The 16,240-nt window shown below is 57.2% G+C and overlaps 1 protein-coding gene across 1 annotated transcript in view; it reads right to left on the bottom strand.

Moving 5' to 3' along the window:
- Window positions 1-459: 459 nt before the first annotated feature.
- Window positions 460-16,240, bottom strand: part of CHST8 (carbohydrate sulfotransferase 8) — a 65,271-nt gene continuing 49,490 nt past the window's right edge. Inside the window, exons 2-3 of the mRNA XM_021701103.1 lie at window positions 2,133-2,170; window positions 460-1,566 (exon numbers count right to left, since the gene is read on the bottom strand). Of these exons, the coding sequence (XP_021556778.1) occupies window positions 460-1,566; window positions 2,133-2,170 (1,145 nt within the window). The remainder of the gene's footprint in view (window positions 1,567-2,132; window positions 2,171-16,240) is intronic.

Raw genomic sequence — 16,240 nt, forward strand, 5'->3', positions numbered from 1 at the left:
AGGGTAGACACTGCTACTCTGGAAACCATGTGCTTTATTTGGAACCTCCTTCCGAGGGAACCTCCCCCTGGGTCATAGAAAAGCTGCAAACCATGTGGTTTGGTACAAGGCAATGGCGAAGGGACAGCAGGAAGTCCCTCACCGCTGGGGCCCTCGTCTTCTGGGCCTCAGAATTCCCTGGTCATCCTGACTCTTAGCTGAGCTGGGTGTCTGCAGCTGGGACTCCTGGGGTCCTGCTCAACCCCCAGCATCTTCCTCAGCTGAAGAGTGAGGAAGTGGGGATGGGACAAGGGCCAGAGGCCCCATCCAAGGCCCGGGCCTCTGTCCCCCACATAGGGCCAGCGGCACCGAGCAGTCACGGCTCCTCCTGTCCCCGGAGCGTGGGACGCCCCTGCGGACAGGTGCGGGTGCGTGGGGCTGGGCTGCCCGTGGCCAGCTGTCCCGCCCCGCCCCCTGCCGTCAGTACAGGTCCGCAAAGGGCTTGGAGTAGTTGAACATCAGGTAGTCCATGTAGTAGAAGTCGTAGGTGCGCTGCCGCTGCAGGGCCGAGAGCTGGGTGAAGTACTGGTGGGCGATGTGCGCCGTGGTCCGCGCCTCCTGCGAGTGCCGGTCTTTGAACCGGGGGAAGGTCAGGTTCCGCGGCGCCCGGATGAGGCTCAGGAAGAAGTTAGCATCGTCCTCCATGCTCTCGAACTTGCCCACGAAGTCATAGTCGATGAGGCAGGGGCTGCAGAGCCGGCTGACGTGGTCCCAGTGGATGTCCATGCCCACGGGCCGGCGCACGTCCAGCAGGTACTGGACGAACTCGGGGAAGCGCACGCCAGAGCCCGTCCGCAGGGCCTCCCGGGAGGCGTTGGCCCGGTACCGGGCCAGGATGGCCTTGCCGAACACGGGGTGGTAGTAGCTATTGGGATGCTCGAACTTGTCGCGGAAGGCGGAGACCAGCCTCTCGAAGGGCTCGCGGACGAAGAGCATCTTGGTGTAGGTGCTGAGGCGGTGAAGGATGCCCTGGCGGTTGAAGGTGTCCAGCCGCTTCAGGGCGCTGCCGTAGTGCACGGTGTCGTGCTGGATGTCGGCGGTGGCCGAGGCCAGCCCCGCCAGCACCATGAGCACCCGCTTCCAGTTGGAGCAGCCCGCCTTGGGCACCTCGCAGTACAGTACGCGGTGGCGGTCCTCCACGAAGATGCGGGACACGTGGCGGGGGGTGACCGCCCTGCGGCTGCTGCTGGCCCGGTACTTGGCACACGCTTCCTGCATCACCCGCTTGCGCTCCTGCTGGCTGTGGTGCAGGGTGACCCAGTGGCCGTCGGGGGCCCAGGGTGCCGGCCGCGCCAAGGCGCCGGCCGAGCCATTGGCCTGGATGGCTGTCGCAGCCGGCATTTTCTTGATAAGCAGCCGCCGGCGGCGCTGCCGGGGCCGGAGCCGGGTCCCCACGTTTAGCTGGGCTTGAGGCCGGTCGGGCACCAGCAGGCGGGAGCCCCTCGGGGCCCGGCTGGACAAGTCTCTGGGGACCTTTTCCGTAGGTGCCTTCAAGTCACCATCCTGGGAACTGCCTGGTGGGAGGTCCTGGGGCAAGAAGAGAAATGGTTATGGGGGGGGGCAGGACAGTTATCAGCGGGGGACTGGGGGGCACAAAAGGCAGGCCCTCACTACGGCCGGGGTCCCTGCCCCCTCTGTGGCCTGAGATTTTTTTTCCGGGTGAGGGAGAAGGAGACCAGCTGACCCTGTGGGATGGGACCCCTCTGGCCTGAGCCCAGGTCCAGTCCCCGAAGGCCCCCACCCCTCGCCGGCCATGGTCTTGAGGCCAGAGGTGCAAGGGTCTTTTGAGCCACGAGATGGCGCAGGCCTCCCAGGAACCTCCGCGTGGCGCGGGACCGGGCAGGGAGCTGGCGGCCCGAGGAGGCTGGCTCAGATTTACCGCATCTATTAGCACAAGTCCAAAGCCGCCAGCTAACAGGAAGGGGACATTCATGGTTCCAAAGCCCTGGGCTTTGTTCCCGGGGCTCCTGGGAAGGACCGGGCATGTTTTTCTTTCCAAGAATGGATTCGACATGAGCTCCAGAGTTTCTTCCTTGCCCTCCCCAACTCTCCCCAGGCGGCCGGTGCGGAGATTTATGACTCTCAGAACTCACGTTGTAGGGCTGCTGCGGCCTGATGCTGAACTTTATTCCTGAAAAGCAGAGAGGACAGTATTAGTGACAGAAGTACCACGTGGCTCCCAAGGACCTGCTCACGGGCTCTGGACGGTTGGGCCCCCGGGCTGGAGGGCACTTGGGTTGGGCGCAGTTCAGGGAGGCACGGCTCAGTGTGAGTGCCCCTCCACTGCCCTACCCATATGGAAAATGGGAGTGCAGCAAGATGTGGTCCCACTGGTTCCCAGCTGATGATGGCTTCTCAGTGTCTCACCTCCTGATATGACCTGGAAGGTCTCGAAAGGTGGCCACCTGCTCCATGGAAGAGCCGGGAACCCCACAGCACCGCCCCTTGCCCCCGTGCAACCTCGCTGTCATTAAGTCACGGGGAAAGGACCCTCGGAAAGCTCTGTCCATCCTCTCTCTATGGCCGTTGGCTCAGCCCTTGCTCTAATCGATGTGGACTTTCTGTGCTCGGAATACGACACACTCACACCCACACTTTCACACGCACAGGCCTGGGAGTGGAACACACTCCTTCCCTTGGACTGGGGTCTCCCTACTTGCTCTGGGAAGTCCCCTAACCTAAGCACCTCCTTTGAGATTTTGGCCAACTCAGCTGGCCCTGGGACTCTGGCGTGAGCTGGCCACCTCCTGCTCACCCCGGTCTCCTGCAAAGGCCTAAGCAGAGCCCAGGCACAGAGTGACTGTCCGGCAAGCACTTGTCACTGGAGATGGAGACAGATCAGTGCATTGCTGACCACACTCCACGATGTTCCCTCTTCCCCCCAAGGAGGCCCTTTAGCTAGGCTGGGGCCGAAGTCACCCAGGATAACAAGCTCTGGGAAGTGAACCTTCGGCTGGATGGAGGATTCTGCTTCATACTCTGGTTGGTCTTGGGGGAGGTCCTAGTAAAACAAGACGATTTCCTTTGGGGGAACCTATTTAGGAGTTCTGGCCTCCTTCCCCCAACCCTGCCTGGCCACTGAGGCACCAGGGGCTCTTCCTGCTCTGGTGCCTGTAAGTGGCTGCTTCTACTCTGAGGCTTTGTTGAAAGCCACCGTCACAATCAGCACCAGCTACCCTTTAAAGAGAAGGCTTGAACTTCCAGTTGGCAGGACGGGGCACACCTGGCCAAGTTCTGGCTGTTCTGGGCTGTGTGCGTGAGATGTTCTGGTGGCCCAGCCCCTGTCCCCTGCTGTCTCAGTGTACTTAGGCATAGGTCCAGTGGCTGGAACCCAGGTGGTGAGAGGACATCCAGTCCCTGACCCCGGGGGCCCTGGCAATTTCTCCACAAGGTCGTTTTACAGGTTCAGCCATTGCTGTGACCCTGGCCTCATACTGGTCAGTCTGAAGTTGTGCCTATACATCTCCTTCACTCTCCAGCTAGTGAGGAGGTGGGGACCAAGGTCAGCCCTGGGATGGAAAGCCTACATTCCCTGAGCCTCCTGGGAACTTCTTCGAGTTCCAAAAGTGAAGCAAAAGTGGAACTTGGGCACGTTGCATCTTTCTTCTGTTGCAGTATTTTTCTTGGATCCCTTTGGGCTGGGAACAGGGGTGTGCCCTTCTCCGGGCAGAGGACAGAGTGTCCATAACTTCCTGGGCATTCCCAAGCTTACGGGCAATATGTGTGTACATATGGAGGAACTCTGAAACAAGGCTTCCAGACTCTTCCACGGAGACTGAGGGGAAGCTCCATGTAGAACCGGCTGCCCCCCTCAGGGTATGGGGTGCAGGCAGTGGGTACTTGGCCTGAGAGAGGAGTCTCTTAGAATGGAGCCCCTCACCAGGGTCCCCCTCTCAGCCCAGAGCTTACTTCCTTCCTGCTGGCCACCCCTCCCCTGCTCTGCCTCATCCCTGCATGAGCTTCTTGAGCCCATTTCTTTCTGCCATGTGAGGGTTTCCTCCTGCAGCCAGTCATCACAGATCCCTTCAGCAGAAGGGACCTGCTGCACACTCAGCTTTCCCTCCACGCTGCTGGGTTTCCTTAATTATTTTCTTCTGGTGATGGCAGCTGGCTCTGCTAAATCACCTCTCCTCCTCAGAGTCTCAGATACAGGAATTTACTCTGCTTGTCAATCCTGTCAACTTGTCAAGGTACGGTGGTGCTTATTTATATTCATTTTCTGGAGCAAATGAGTCATGCCAGATTTGGCCAAGAGTGGGACTCAGGAGCCACTCACAAAAGGCACCCTGCCAGCCGGTGGAGCTGGGTGAGGATGTGCTTAGGGAGATGTCAAGCCCTACAGCTGTGACCTCCTGGCACTGTCCTCACAGCCTGGAGGGTGGTGGGCCGTGGGGCCTGTCCTTTTTTTATCTGTGCAGACTGGACAGAAGGATGCTGAGCCTCAAGAGGTTTTCCGGGTTGGTCCACTTAAAGGCTGGAGAGAACATTCCTGATGGACAAAGCCTGGGGCTCAGGGCATCTCTGACCTCTTGGCCACTTTTACCCAATAAAGCCAACCTGGCTGCAACTGCCCCCTTTGAAAAGAAAAGGTCTTGTGGAAAACCCAACAACAGACCTTAGGTGGAGCCTGAATATGCCACAGGCTGTACGTTCTCGGCCTTTAAACTTATTATAGCTCATTTGGCAAAGATTGCCCCTATCCCATATGCCATTTTGGAATAAAGACAGAAACTTAATGAAGGAAATGTAACATGCTCCCCCCTTGCCAGGGGCCCACTGTCCCCACTTTTTCTGTGGAGGAAGCTACTCCTCGATGCACTGCTTGGATAAAAGCCAAAGCAAAGCCCACCCCTAGCTCTGAGCAAGTGAAGGTCTGCAGCCTTGGGTGCCTTGAGGACGGGGTCTGCGTATGCCCAGTGGGCTGCACTTCAGCACTCTGGACAGCTCTGTGGAGTGACGGGGAAAGACAGCTAAGAGCCCCCACCTCTGCGTCACACATGAGGACATAGGACCACCAGGAGCCACCAGAATTGGTACCATGGGGGGGGGGGACTTATGGGGCGGCGGGGACTCGGCTTCAATATAACCACCACCAGCCTTTTCCATCCGATGGCACCAATGCCACCACACGTCTCTGCTGCCTCCCACCCCCCTTCCCTGCGACAGGAGAATCCCAAGGCAAGTCATGTACATGCTCCATGTTCGGCGTCTGAGTTACCTGTCTTCTCCTTTCAACATAATGTTAACAATCTGTAAGGGAGCTCCATCCCCTGCACGATAAGAAAAAAACAACCGCTTTCTCTTTCTGGACAGATGACATTTGCAGAGTGGTTGAAACACATGCTGTATGATAAGAGTGAGCACTGGTGAGAATAAACAAGGCGAGAGTTATTGGGACTGCCAAGTGGGCGCCACACTGTGAACTCTTCATTGGCTCAGGGTTTTCTTCAGAGTGTTTGGCTGAAAAGCTTACTGGTTACCTGCCAAGGGGAGGAAAAGGCTGATGATGGTGTATGTGACCAGTTTCTTTCTTTTTTTTTTTTCATAAATACGGAAAACTGACACATCACCTTTATTTTTTTTTAAAGATTTTAATCTATTCATTTGAGAGAGAGAGAGTGAGAGAGTGAGAGCACAAGCAGAGGGGCAAAGGGAGAGGGAGAAGCAGACACCCCACTGAGCAGGGAGCCTGACCCTAAGCTCAATCCCAGGACCCTGGGGCCATGACCTGAGCTGAAGGCAGACGTCCAACCAACTGAGCCACCCAGGCACCCCTCTTTTTTTTTTTTTAAGATTTATTTATTTGCAAGAAAGGGAGAAAGAGAGAGCGAGCGAGCGTGTGTGAGTTGGGGGAGGGGCAGAGGGAGAAGGAGAGGGAATCCCCAAGCAGACTCCCCGCTGAGCGTTGAGCCTGACTCAGGGCTCAATCCCAGGACCCCTGAGATCATGACCTGAGCCGAAATCAAGAGTCAGACACAACCGACTGAGCCCCCCAGGAGCCCCTGCGTGGCCAGTTTCTTATAATTAGGCTGTGCAGCCTGAGTCTGGGGCAGAACTGTGGATGGGGCTTCAGAGGCACGTGGGCTGTTGGGGAGAGGGTTGCTGCCTACTCCTCTCCAAGTCACAGGAGAGAGACCTGCTGGGTTCAATTCAAAAGCCCCCATCGTTGATGCTCAGGACCCTCTGAGGGTCAGGCTGTGTAGACTGGCGACACTGACATGGGTCAAAAACAGGACCCAAGTTCCTAGAAAGGGCTGGAAGGTGCCACATGAGCCCTCGGTTGACCATGTTTGAGGAGTGTGACTGCTCTTCTGGCTGCTCAAATCCCAGCCCCAGGCCCTGATCATGGAGAGAGGGTCCTGCTGCTCTGAACACTGTGGCCTGGAGGCAGGTAGGACGGTCCTGAAGGAGTCGGACCCGCAAAGGGAAACAGATGGCAGAGAACGGAAGGGGCCAACATGGGTCATGAGGCATGGGTGTGAGCCCACAGTCCCTGCTCTGTGCAGTTTCAGCTTGTGGTTCTTGGATCCCCAGAGCTACCCCCAACTGCGTTTCCTTGGCTCCTTTTCCATGTCCTGGATCTTCTGGTGGCTGAGCCTGCATGGCCACAACCATCTGTGCCGTCTCCCCACATGTCCACTAATGCTGCCCATCAGGCCAGGAAACTTCCAGGGGTTTCAGGCTGGCCTGAGCGGGGAAGACACTGAAAACGAGGCCCCCACTGCATCTTGGTGTCCACCACGTATGAGACACAAAGTTTTGGTCCTAGCCAGATTCCCTGGCAGGTGCATCTGGTGGATGAGCAGCCTTGCCCTGTTCTGCTATGTCACGTCCTCCTTAGAAAGAAGCAGCTCCTGAGCCTCACGTATGGTCCAGGGGGCAGCCTGAACGGCTGGGCGGTGTTCGGGTCCTCACACAGTGCTGGTGAGCCGCAAGGTGGGAAGCTTGGATGCTGGCAGGAGAAACGCAGCCAGGAGGGTGTGCTGCTTGCTGGGGTCAGGGGAGGAAGCCCCGAGGGAACGCCCAGGCCCCACTCCACAGGAAGCATGGAAGGGTTCTGAAGGAGGGGCTCAATTAGTCTTCCACGACTAGGATCCACATATGGGGGGAGGGGGAAGGGGGAATTTATTTTAAGGAATTGGCTCTTGTGGAAGGCTGGCAAATCCCAAACCTGCTGGACCGGTCAGCAGGTTGGAGATGCAGGGAAGAGTCGACATTGCAGGTTGAGGCTGAGGGCCCACCTAGAGGCCGAATTCCTTCCTCCTTGGAGGACCTCAGGCTTTTCTCTGACACATTATGGGTGATCTGCCTTTCTCAAAGCTTACTGACTTAAATACTGATCACCTCTAAAAACATACCTTCACAGTAACATCTGGATTGGTATCTGGCCAAACATCTGGGCACGATAGCTCGGTCAAGTCGACACAAAATTCACCATCGCAAGGGGTATACTGACTTCTTAAGGCTTGCAGTCACAAGGTACCACAAAGCTGGTATTTGAAGCCATTAAAATAACCAACATTTATCCTCTCACAGTTCTGGAGGCTGTGTCTGGAATGAAAGCCGTGTGCCCACCACAGCTTCTAGTTCTAGCTTCTGGCAGCCCCAGGCGTTCCCTGCTTGTGACCACTGAGGCCTAGCCTGTGTTCCCCTCTTCACATGGCTGTCCTCCCTTGTGGGCCTTTTCTTCTTCTTCCAAGGACACCAGCCATTTCGCCCTAGGACCCACCCAAATGACCTCATCCAGACTTGATGACATCAGCAAAGGATCTATAAGGTCACGGTCATTGGTCCCAGGGGTTGAGACTTCCAACATAATTTGGGTGAGGGAACACAGTTCAACCCATAACACGGCGGTGGCGGTGGGTGGGGGGTGGTGCTAATGTGACTTCAGAGCACTCTGGAGGCAGGGCAAGGAACAGCCTGGAAGAGGTAAGAAAGTATTTCCCCAAATGGGCTAGGTGATCTGATCAGTAGTGAAAGATCGTGTTAGTTCTCGATGTTCTGGGGCAGGGACCATGTCTCGTCTGAGTCAGACAGTCTGGCAACGTGCCTGGCACACAGCAGGAGCTCAATAAATGCTCTTGAAAAGGCTGATGCTGCCTAGACGGAGAGCTGCCCCTGGAAGTGAGGATGGGCATGGGCTTCTCCCAGCAGGGGCGGACCCAGGGTCCCGGCTGGAGCCTGCCAGCCCCTGGAGGAGCTTCTCCAGCTCAGCCTGGCATCTGCGGAAGGGTCCGTGTGTCTGGGCAGCAGCTGCCAGCCGAGTGGCAAGATGCAGACGGGAACTGCCCGGGCTGAGGGGTCTGTCCACCCCCACCCAGGTGGTGCGGTCAGATCTACGATGCACTGGCTGCCTCCCATTGCCACCGTGGGGCACCAGGACGGGGCCTGTGGCCTCCAGGTGGCCACACCCGCCCTGGCTCTTCTCCCACCAGCTCAGGCTCTGCCCTTTTGAGGGGCAAACCCCCCCCCCACCCCGCTGCCCCCATCGGCCTCTGATGCCTCATCCTGAGCTGCTCCCTTCCTCTGGGCAGGTTGTTAATTTATGCAGATGAGATGCAAAACTGAAGTTTAAACACACTCAGCAATTAGCGGGCAGCCTGGACTCCAGGCACAGAATTCAGATGGAAGGAGCCTCACCAAAGGGTCTTAAATTCTCACTTGTGATGGCAGGAAAATCCAACTCATTAAATTCCCTGCTCGGGCTCATGCATGGCCTGGAGACCAGCCACAGCCAGAGCCGTGCCCACCTGCTGTCCCAGGCCCAGGGGACAGCCTGTGCGGGTGGGCTCGGAGACAACCAAACTCATGGTGCGGTGACACAGTAGCCCCTGATCTTTGGCCCAGACCAGAGCAGGGGCTTTCCCTCCCTTCGCCTGGAGACTCCTCTCTGAGTAACAGCTTTTAACGAGGGGTCCTATATTTTAAAAGAAACGAGAGCAAGAGCATAGCTGTGTGACCCTGGACAAATCCCTTGACTTCAGCGAACCTTAGTTCCCTCATCTGTAAAACGGAATAAAAAGACTCATCTTGCAGGTCCATAAATGTTCAAATGAAACATGCACAGTGCTTGGCACAGAGAGAGCCCATGGGAGCGAAGCTGCGGGCTCCCCGGGTTCCTACCCCCGGGTCACCTTCGAAGCAGCTGAGTCTCTCTGAGCCCAGCTCCTGCACCAGCTCGGGGACTCTGGGACCTGTCTGCAGAGGAGGGAAGCGGGAATCTTCCCGTCTCGGGCTGATGGGCTCCTGACGGCTCTGACCACTACTTGTTTTGTTTAGCGATTCCGTTCCCTCGCCTCCGTGATTAGGATCCACGATTCAACGGGGTAGTTCCCTGTCAGCTCAGCCTTGGCTGTGAATTCCCTTGCAGCTGTCAGAGTGGAGCGTTGGAGCTGCCTGTCAGTCAGCCAGCCAGCCGGTTAGCCGGTCTGCAAACCCAACAGCTGTCCTGCTGCTCCACGCCCCCCATCTGCCCATCACTTGGGGGGTGGGATGTCCCTGCGCATCCCCCCTGCCCCCCCAGTGTGCCCGCCTATGCACAAGGGAGGGGGTCCCCAGCTCCTGCTGCAAAGCTCTCCTCTGTCAGAGCCTGGGGGTGATTCCTACCATGTTTGGGGGGGTTGTGGGGCCCCCGCACACAGGTGCCATGCACTGCACTGTACCTCCAAGTGTGCATGTCACGTGGAACCGATGTGGTACACCATGCATACCAAGGGGAGGCATCACCCTACTTCTCTGTGCCTGCATCCTGCCACGTGACGTGGCATGCGTGCTCTGGGTGGGGAGCGTGTGTGTTCACGCCGGTACCCAGTTTCTGAGAGCACATGGCACATGGCTTAAAGCGGGTCACGCCTTTCCTCCCTTCATGTGTTCTTTCAGTGTGTAGGCAGCAAGACCAGACAGCAGAACTCAGTCGTGCTGGCCAACAGCGTCTGTCCATTCACTCACAGATGGAGCGCGTGCGTGTGCCCGGCACCATCTTACACACTGGTAACAGTGTCTTGGCCATGAACGGGACAGTCATGGCCCCTGCCCTCGTGGAGCTTACAGTCTAGCGGGGAATTGAGGCGCCGGACAGTAATTCCATGTGCGGTGGCAGCAAGCCCAGGGCACTAGGGGAGGTCTCCCTAAGGTAGCGACTGTTAATTGGCACGTGGGGGTAATGAGGGCATTCCTGGCAGAAGGTGGTGGCCTTATGGGATGAAGGGACATAGAGACTGAAGGGTTTCAAAAAATGGTGGGACCACTGAGGCCGGTGGGGGGCAGCAAGCAAGGGGCCCTCTGGTCCTGACAGACACCTGATCTTATGTCCTAAGGCCCAAGGGAAGTCTACAAAGGCTTTGAGCTGGGAGCTATTTTGAATTTAAGGACCACTCTGACACGAAGAGCTGAAGACAGAAACAGAAAGGCCGGTCGGTCAGTGGTGGCTGCCACTGTCCGGGGAGGAGAGGTCTGAGGCCCAGGCGCAGCTGCTGATGGAGGAATGCGGAGGAAGACATGAAGACGATTTTAGGAAGAATCAACAGGGTGGTGTGCTGGTGGATGTTTAACACTACTGATGGGAAACGGGGTTGGGTCCTCGTGGGCTGCTACCAGCCAGTTCCTGCATTGCCACTGGGCCAATACCACTTGGGGACTGACTGGGAGCAGGGTAAGGGAGATTGTGGTTTCTGGCTTGAGCCGTGGGACGCTGGTGTCATGTCCTGGGAAAGGGAGCAGATCCTCACTGAGTCTGAGATGCCGATGGGTCTCCGAGTGTAGACGTCCAGAGGGCAGAGGGAGGATGCGGGAGAAGGGGATGAGCTGGGGCAGACATATGTGTGTGCAGGAGCACGGTCCACGGCCCATGGCTGTCTAGGGCCCACTGAGGGGGGACGACTGGCCCTTCTCAGAGGAGAGGAAGCAGGCCAGTGGCAGCCAATCACCTGCAGCCCCGGCAGCAGGCCTGGCCTGAGTCTGCCTTTGTCCAGAGCCCACAGGGAGCCCCCGCTCAGGCTCTGGGCTGCTGTGGCCGCGTCAAATGGGACTCCTCCTATTCGGCCATCAGAGGCCTAATTTGGCTTAAGTATTGGTGAATTCCTACTAGAGGTTTCCAAGAAATAAAACACGAGTGGGTCATGCTGGAGCCTGAGGCTGAGGTGGCCCCAGTGGGGGGCAGCCTGTTTGCAGGGAAAGAGCCAGCAACACCGCCTGGCCCAGCCCCGTGATAGTCAGGCCATCAGAAGCCGCCGGTGGGGTAGCCTCATGAGTGTGGTGGCCCAGGCACAAGATAACGATCGGTCCAGCTCCAGCTGGCTTCAAGATGTGTCATTCCGGCTGGGGCGTCAATTACTGAGCTGGCCTGTGGCTGTCAGACCCGTCCCACCTGCTGCTTTCCATACCCCGAGAGCCACAAAAGTAAATCGATTCTAGCCGATGCTTCTTTGAAGCACCCCAGTCCCCAGCAGCTCTGTTCCTGTGGCCAGAGATGCTCTGTCCTCAGGAAGGCCCTCCAGGCCCCCCCGGGGAGGCAGGCTCCTGGAGGTGGGACTGCAAAGGGGCTGCCCAGGGGCTCTGGGATGGATGCGCCGATCCTTGGAAGAGCGCCCCAGAGGCCGCGTACGGGTGGTCACCACTGTCCACGGATTGTACCCAGAGGGGCCCCGAGACTGGGCAGCAAGCCCTCCCTCCCTGCCTGGCTTGAGCTCTGTGCACAGGCAGCTGCAGCCCCAGGCTCTCCTCCAGTACCACAGAGATCTCTGAATGGCAACTGCATTTCAGGGGTCATCCCACGTGCCCCTGAGCAGAACGGAGCCTCTAGCGAATCACAGATTGCGAGGGGAGGCCTGCGGGTGCTTGGAGCACCCGGGAGCCCCTGCCACAGGTCTGGGTAGCTGCAGTCCACATCGGAGAGGAGAGGGGACTCCCGGCCCCTTGGACGTCAAGTCAGATCCAGGCAAGGACCGGGCCACCAGCAGCTCAGGAAGCCTCTGGCCAGCTTCCCTGAGGGGTAAGGCCTGGAGTACCGCGTTAATCTTTGCCTTGCTGGATGCTGACTGTGGGGACACCACTGTCCCTGGACATCTAGCCAACACCCACCTCCACTCCCTTCTGGCTTGCCAGCCCTTGGCTCTGCCCAGCCCGGTGCCCTGGGATTTGGACAGCAGAGGGCCACAGTGGGCTGGCTGTGGCCTGACCACAGCACCCCCAGGCCATCCTGGGGAGGAAACATCCTCTCCTCTCACTGCCCCACCACAGTGGGCTGGGCTGAGTTCCATATCCACATCACACACTCACTCAAAGACTCACAGATCCTGTGCACCCAGCCCCACACACACCCCTCCCCACCCCCGCCAGAGGGGCCCGGCGGCTGTATATTCAAAGGTCCTTCTGGAGGCCAGTGGGAAAGGAAAGGCAAAACTGGGTAGGGTTCTTACATCCTAATGCAGGTGAGGGATGGGGCGCCTAAGCTCAGTCAGTGCAGGGAGAGGAGAAAGGGAAGGAGGGCTGCAGGGCTTGGTGAGTCGGGGTGTGAGGGGGAGGGCAGGAAAATGTCTTTGCCCCCACATGCTGTCAGAGGGAGGTCCAGGCGGACAGAGGGGCTGATAGAGGACAAAGACCCAGCCCTGAGTTAGGCCACATGGACCCAGAGACACAAGACTTGGGTAAGGCTTGCAGAAAGAAGCTCTCAGCTGGAGACAGTGCAGAGTGTGCGTAGAAACTGTCCAGACACAAGCCATGCATCCCAGCCCTGCGACTTCCGACATCCTTGAAACACGCAGCCAACATAACGCCGCATAACAACACCCTCATTAGCTCTGAGCACAGGAATATTAAGTAGAACTAAACCCTGGAAATGTCATCCGGAATTTTCACAATTGTCATGTGCACTGAGAATTTGCCGAAGTCTTTAAGGCGATCCCTCAGCCGAGACCCTCAGTCCCCTCCCCTCTCCAGCATTTTGGGGATGCCTCCTTAACTATGAGAGGCACCATGTGTCGGGAGCCCGATGCTGTTTGCCAGGGCAGGGTGGGGGTGCAGGGTTCCCGGAAGGCACTCTCTGAGGTCCCTGAACCTCCCCTTCAAGCTCAGCAGGTGTCTTCTGGAAATTAGACCCTCCGGTCTCGCATATAGAATATGGTCCCGTGTAATGGCTGCTCCCAAGTGGTGGGGGTCTCTGTCCAAGGAGAGCTGAAGACAGTTCTGAGCTGTTTCCCTGCTTCCTTTGAAGTCCGACCAGCGGCAGATCTCAGGACGACGCGAGCCATCACGGGCAGAGACAGCCCCACCCGGCTGCGTGCTTCTCCTGCGGAATTAAGACTCCCGTCTGGATTCCCAGGCGTGTGTTTGGGGCATCTCTTTGCGGTTGTGAATATGCTATTCCAAGAAACAAAAGCAGCTCGGCGTGTGCCTTTGGCTTGCCGCACCTGTGTGTGGTGCAGACGCGGAGCTGCCCATGGAGGTGTGTATGGGGCCGGCCTCTCTAGAATGAATGATTCGCTAGCTGGGTGAGGGCTGCTCAGCCCACCGAGGCATCTTCTGCAGGATTAAATGTCATTCCTTCTAATGACTTGATTTATGTCTGGAGGTTTACAGCTCCAAACAAAATATTGTGATGATGGCCATAAATCACGCCGGGATGCTTACAACGGCAACGAGCTTGTTTTCTGCTTGTTGGGGAGGTGGTTACAGAGTGAGGGGTGCTGTGTAATGACACGTGTGGGGCAGGGAGGGCACAGGACACACGGGGGTGTGGGCAGTGGGCAGCGTGAACACGATGCAGCAGGTTTTGAATGCCTGAGGCTTTTTGCGAGCATTTGTGGTTGGAGATGGCAGGGATTTGGGAAGCGCTGGCAATGCACAGGAAGGGCACTATCCTGGGTGCTGGGGACGGCGCATGGGGGGTGGACCTCCTGGGAACGGTATTTCCAGCTTTCAACCACTGTCTGCCCTGCTGCACCCCTAATTAAGAGCGCAAGTTCAGGGCAAGGAATCCTCCCAAGGATTACACCTTTCCTCTGTGCTCGGGACAGCTTCTGGAATATACTGAGGCCATTTTCCAGTCGGCAGCCCTGTCCTGGGTGGGGAGAGACCTGGACTGGCCAGGTGAGGGCAGCTCTGCCGGGCTGAGCTCCTCAGGCGAATGAGGACCCACCGGGCTGCAGACAGGTGCCCCTGGGCTGGCATCTCTCACTCTGATGATCAGCACAGAGTGAACCCTTTCCGCCGAGACCTTGCCCAGCTGAGAGGAGCTCAGAGGAACACTGACATCAACCTCAAAGTTCAGGAAGAAACTGGCAGCTCTGCTTCCCCAGCACCCGCCCTTGGCCGAAGTAATGTCAGAGACGCTGTCACCCATTCCCCCAACATCTGGGACCGGCCCATGTTCTCTCCTCTTCAGGCAGAGATGTGTTCTTACAAGAGCCCACGGCCAAAAATGCCACATCAGAGACACTGCCTCTAAGAAGTCATGATACAGGGAGACTCGGGGATGCTGGGCACTAGGGGAAAGTGAGCCATTACCAGGCGTGCGGCCCCGGCCCCTGCTCATGGCACATTTACTGGGAGGTGTGGGTGGGGGGATCTTGCGTGGGGAGGTCTTCCATGTCAGATGTGATGGGGAGATGGCCTGTGGGGGGCACACTGACGGCAGCTGGGCTGGGTGGATGGTGGGTGGGTGGGTGGATGGTTCGAAGTCCAGAGGAAAGGATTTGAGATGCAGGCCAGGCAAGCGCTAGGGCTGGACAGGTGGGTGGCTGGAGAGGAGACCGGGACAGGGAAGCCACATGCCACAGACAGGCTCCAGTCCAGCCCCACTGGCTAAAGGTGCAGCCTCTGGTTGTTCCTTCCCCGTAGGCAAGAGGGACAAGACGCTCAGGCCTTCCTGTCTTTGGCTTTCTGGAGGTGGCACAGTGACAGCTCCAAACTGAAGGTAAGCCGGGGTCCCTAGTGACCCACTTGAGCCCTGAGGTACCTCCTTGGCTGTGGCGAAAAATGGCCCTTCCCTTTCCACCAAATACCGGAAGCAATCTCAGATGTCAGAAGACAAAGAAAGCTCCATCCATCTTTGATTAAAACAAGGGCAAAAAAAAAAAAATGTTTTCTAAAGTCTGGCAAATTTTGATAATGAAACCTTTAGAATATATAATATCCAAACCTTTCTAATTCCAGGCAGATAAGGAATAATGGTAACGTATTTCAACTTCAGAAGCAAGAAATAACCTTTTATCACCTAATTTAACAATGTTACTGGGAAAATATGTTAGGAGAATGGAAAATGCTATTTAAATGATAAAATATGCTGTCTTGGATGGCAAGGATTTTAATTGCCACAATCAGAGTCCAAACACACTTCCACGCAAGCTCTGACAGACACCGCTAATGATGGTGTCCATAACGAGGTGCAGCGGAGGGGGTCAGCATTGACTTCTGTCGTCTCCCTGGGGAAACTGCCAAAACCCGACAGCTGTCGGGGCTTTGCGGCGCTCATCAACATCGTTGCCTTGTGAAGTAGGAATCGGTTCGGTTATTAATATTAATCAGCCAACACATTAATATTAATCAGTTAATATATACTTCCCATGACAACAAGAGATAAAGGAATCTTATTATGCGGTGGATCCGGAACACAGAATATCTAAGTGTATTTCCTTGGGACACGCGGCATAAAGGAGCCTAAGCCTCTTAGGCATGTCATCTCCACAGAGAACGGACCTGGGGTGCACGCATGGGCCAAGTCACAAGCAGGGAGGGTGGATTCCTCTCCAGAGGGCGGGGAGAGGTTTCTCCCCAAGTCGGTGCACAGGGTGGTGGGATGGTGGTGGGTGTGGGCGACCCCTATAGCCCTTCCTGCTCGGGGTGCAGCAGGCTGCCCAGAATGGGGCCCCTGACTGCCCACAACAGGACAATTCTGCCCTGTTGTGGAGGGCTAGCGTTGCTTCTGTAATTGTTCACACGGGACCTGGTGGGTGCTTGAGGACAGAAGGCCAGATACAGACGAGTTCCGGGCTGTTACGCATTTAAGCTGGGCTGATGTGACTACCCCTGTTTGCGTGAGGGCAATGAGTCTCAGAGAGGTTGGCTGTCTTGCCCTCGTCCACACTGCCGGCTTGGAGGGTCGCAGAGCTGGGGTCCGGGCCAGACCTGACTCCGTGGGCCCTCGTTCTAACCATGACTGCCCCATCAGTGCCTGGGGACCCCTGGCCTGGCCCGGGAGGCG

Source organism: Neomonachus schauinslandi, chromosome 16 (genome assembly GCF_002201575.2).
Source record: "Neomonachus schauinslandi chromosome 16, ASM220157v2, whole genome shotgun sequence".
NCBI classification, from domain to species: Eukaryota; Metazoa; Chordata; class Mammalia; order Carnivora; family Phocidae; genus Neomonachus; species Neomonachus schauinslandi.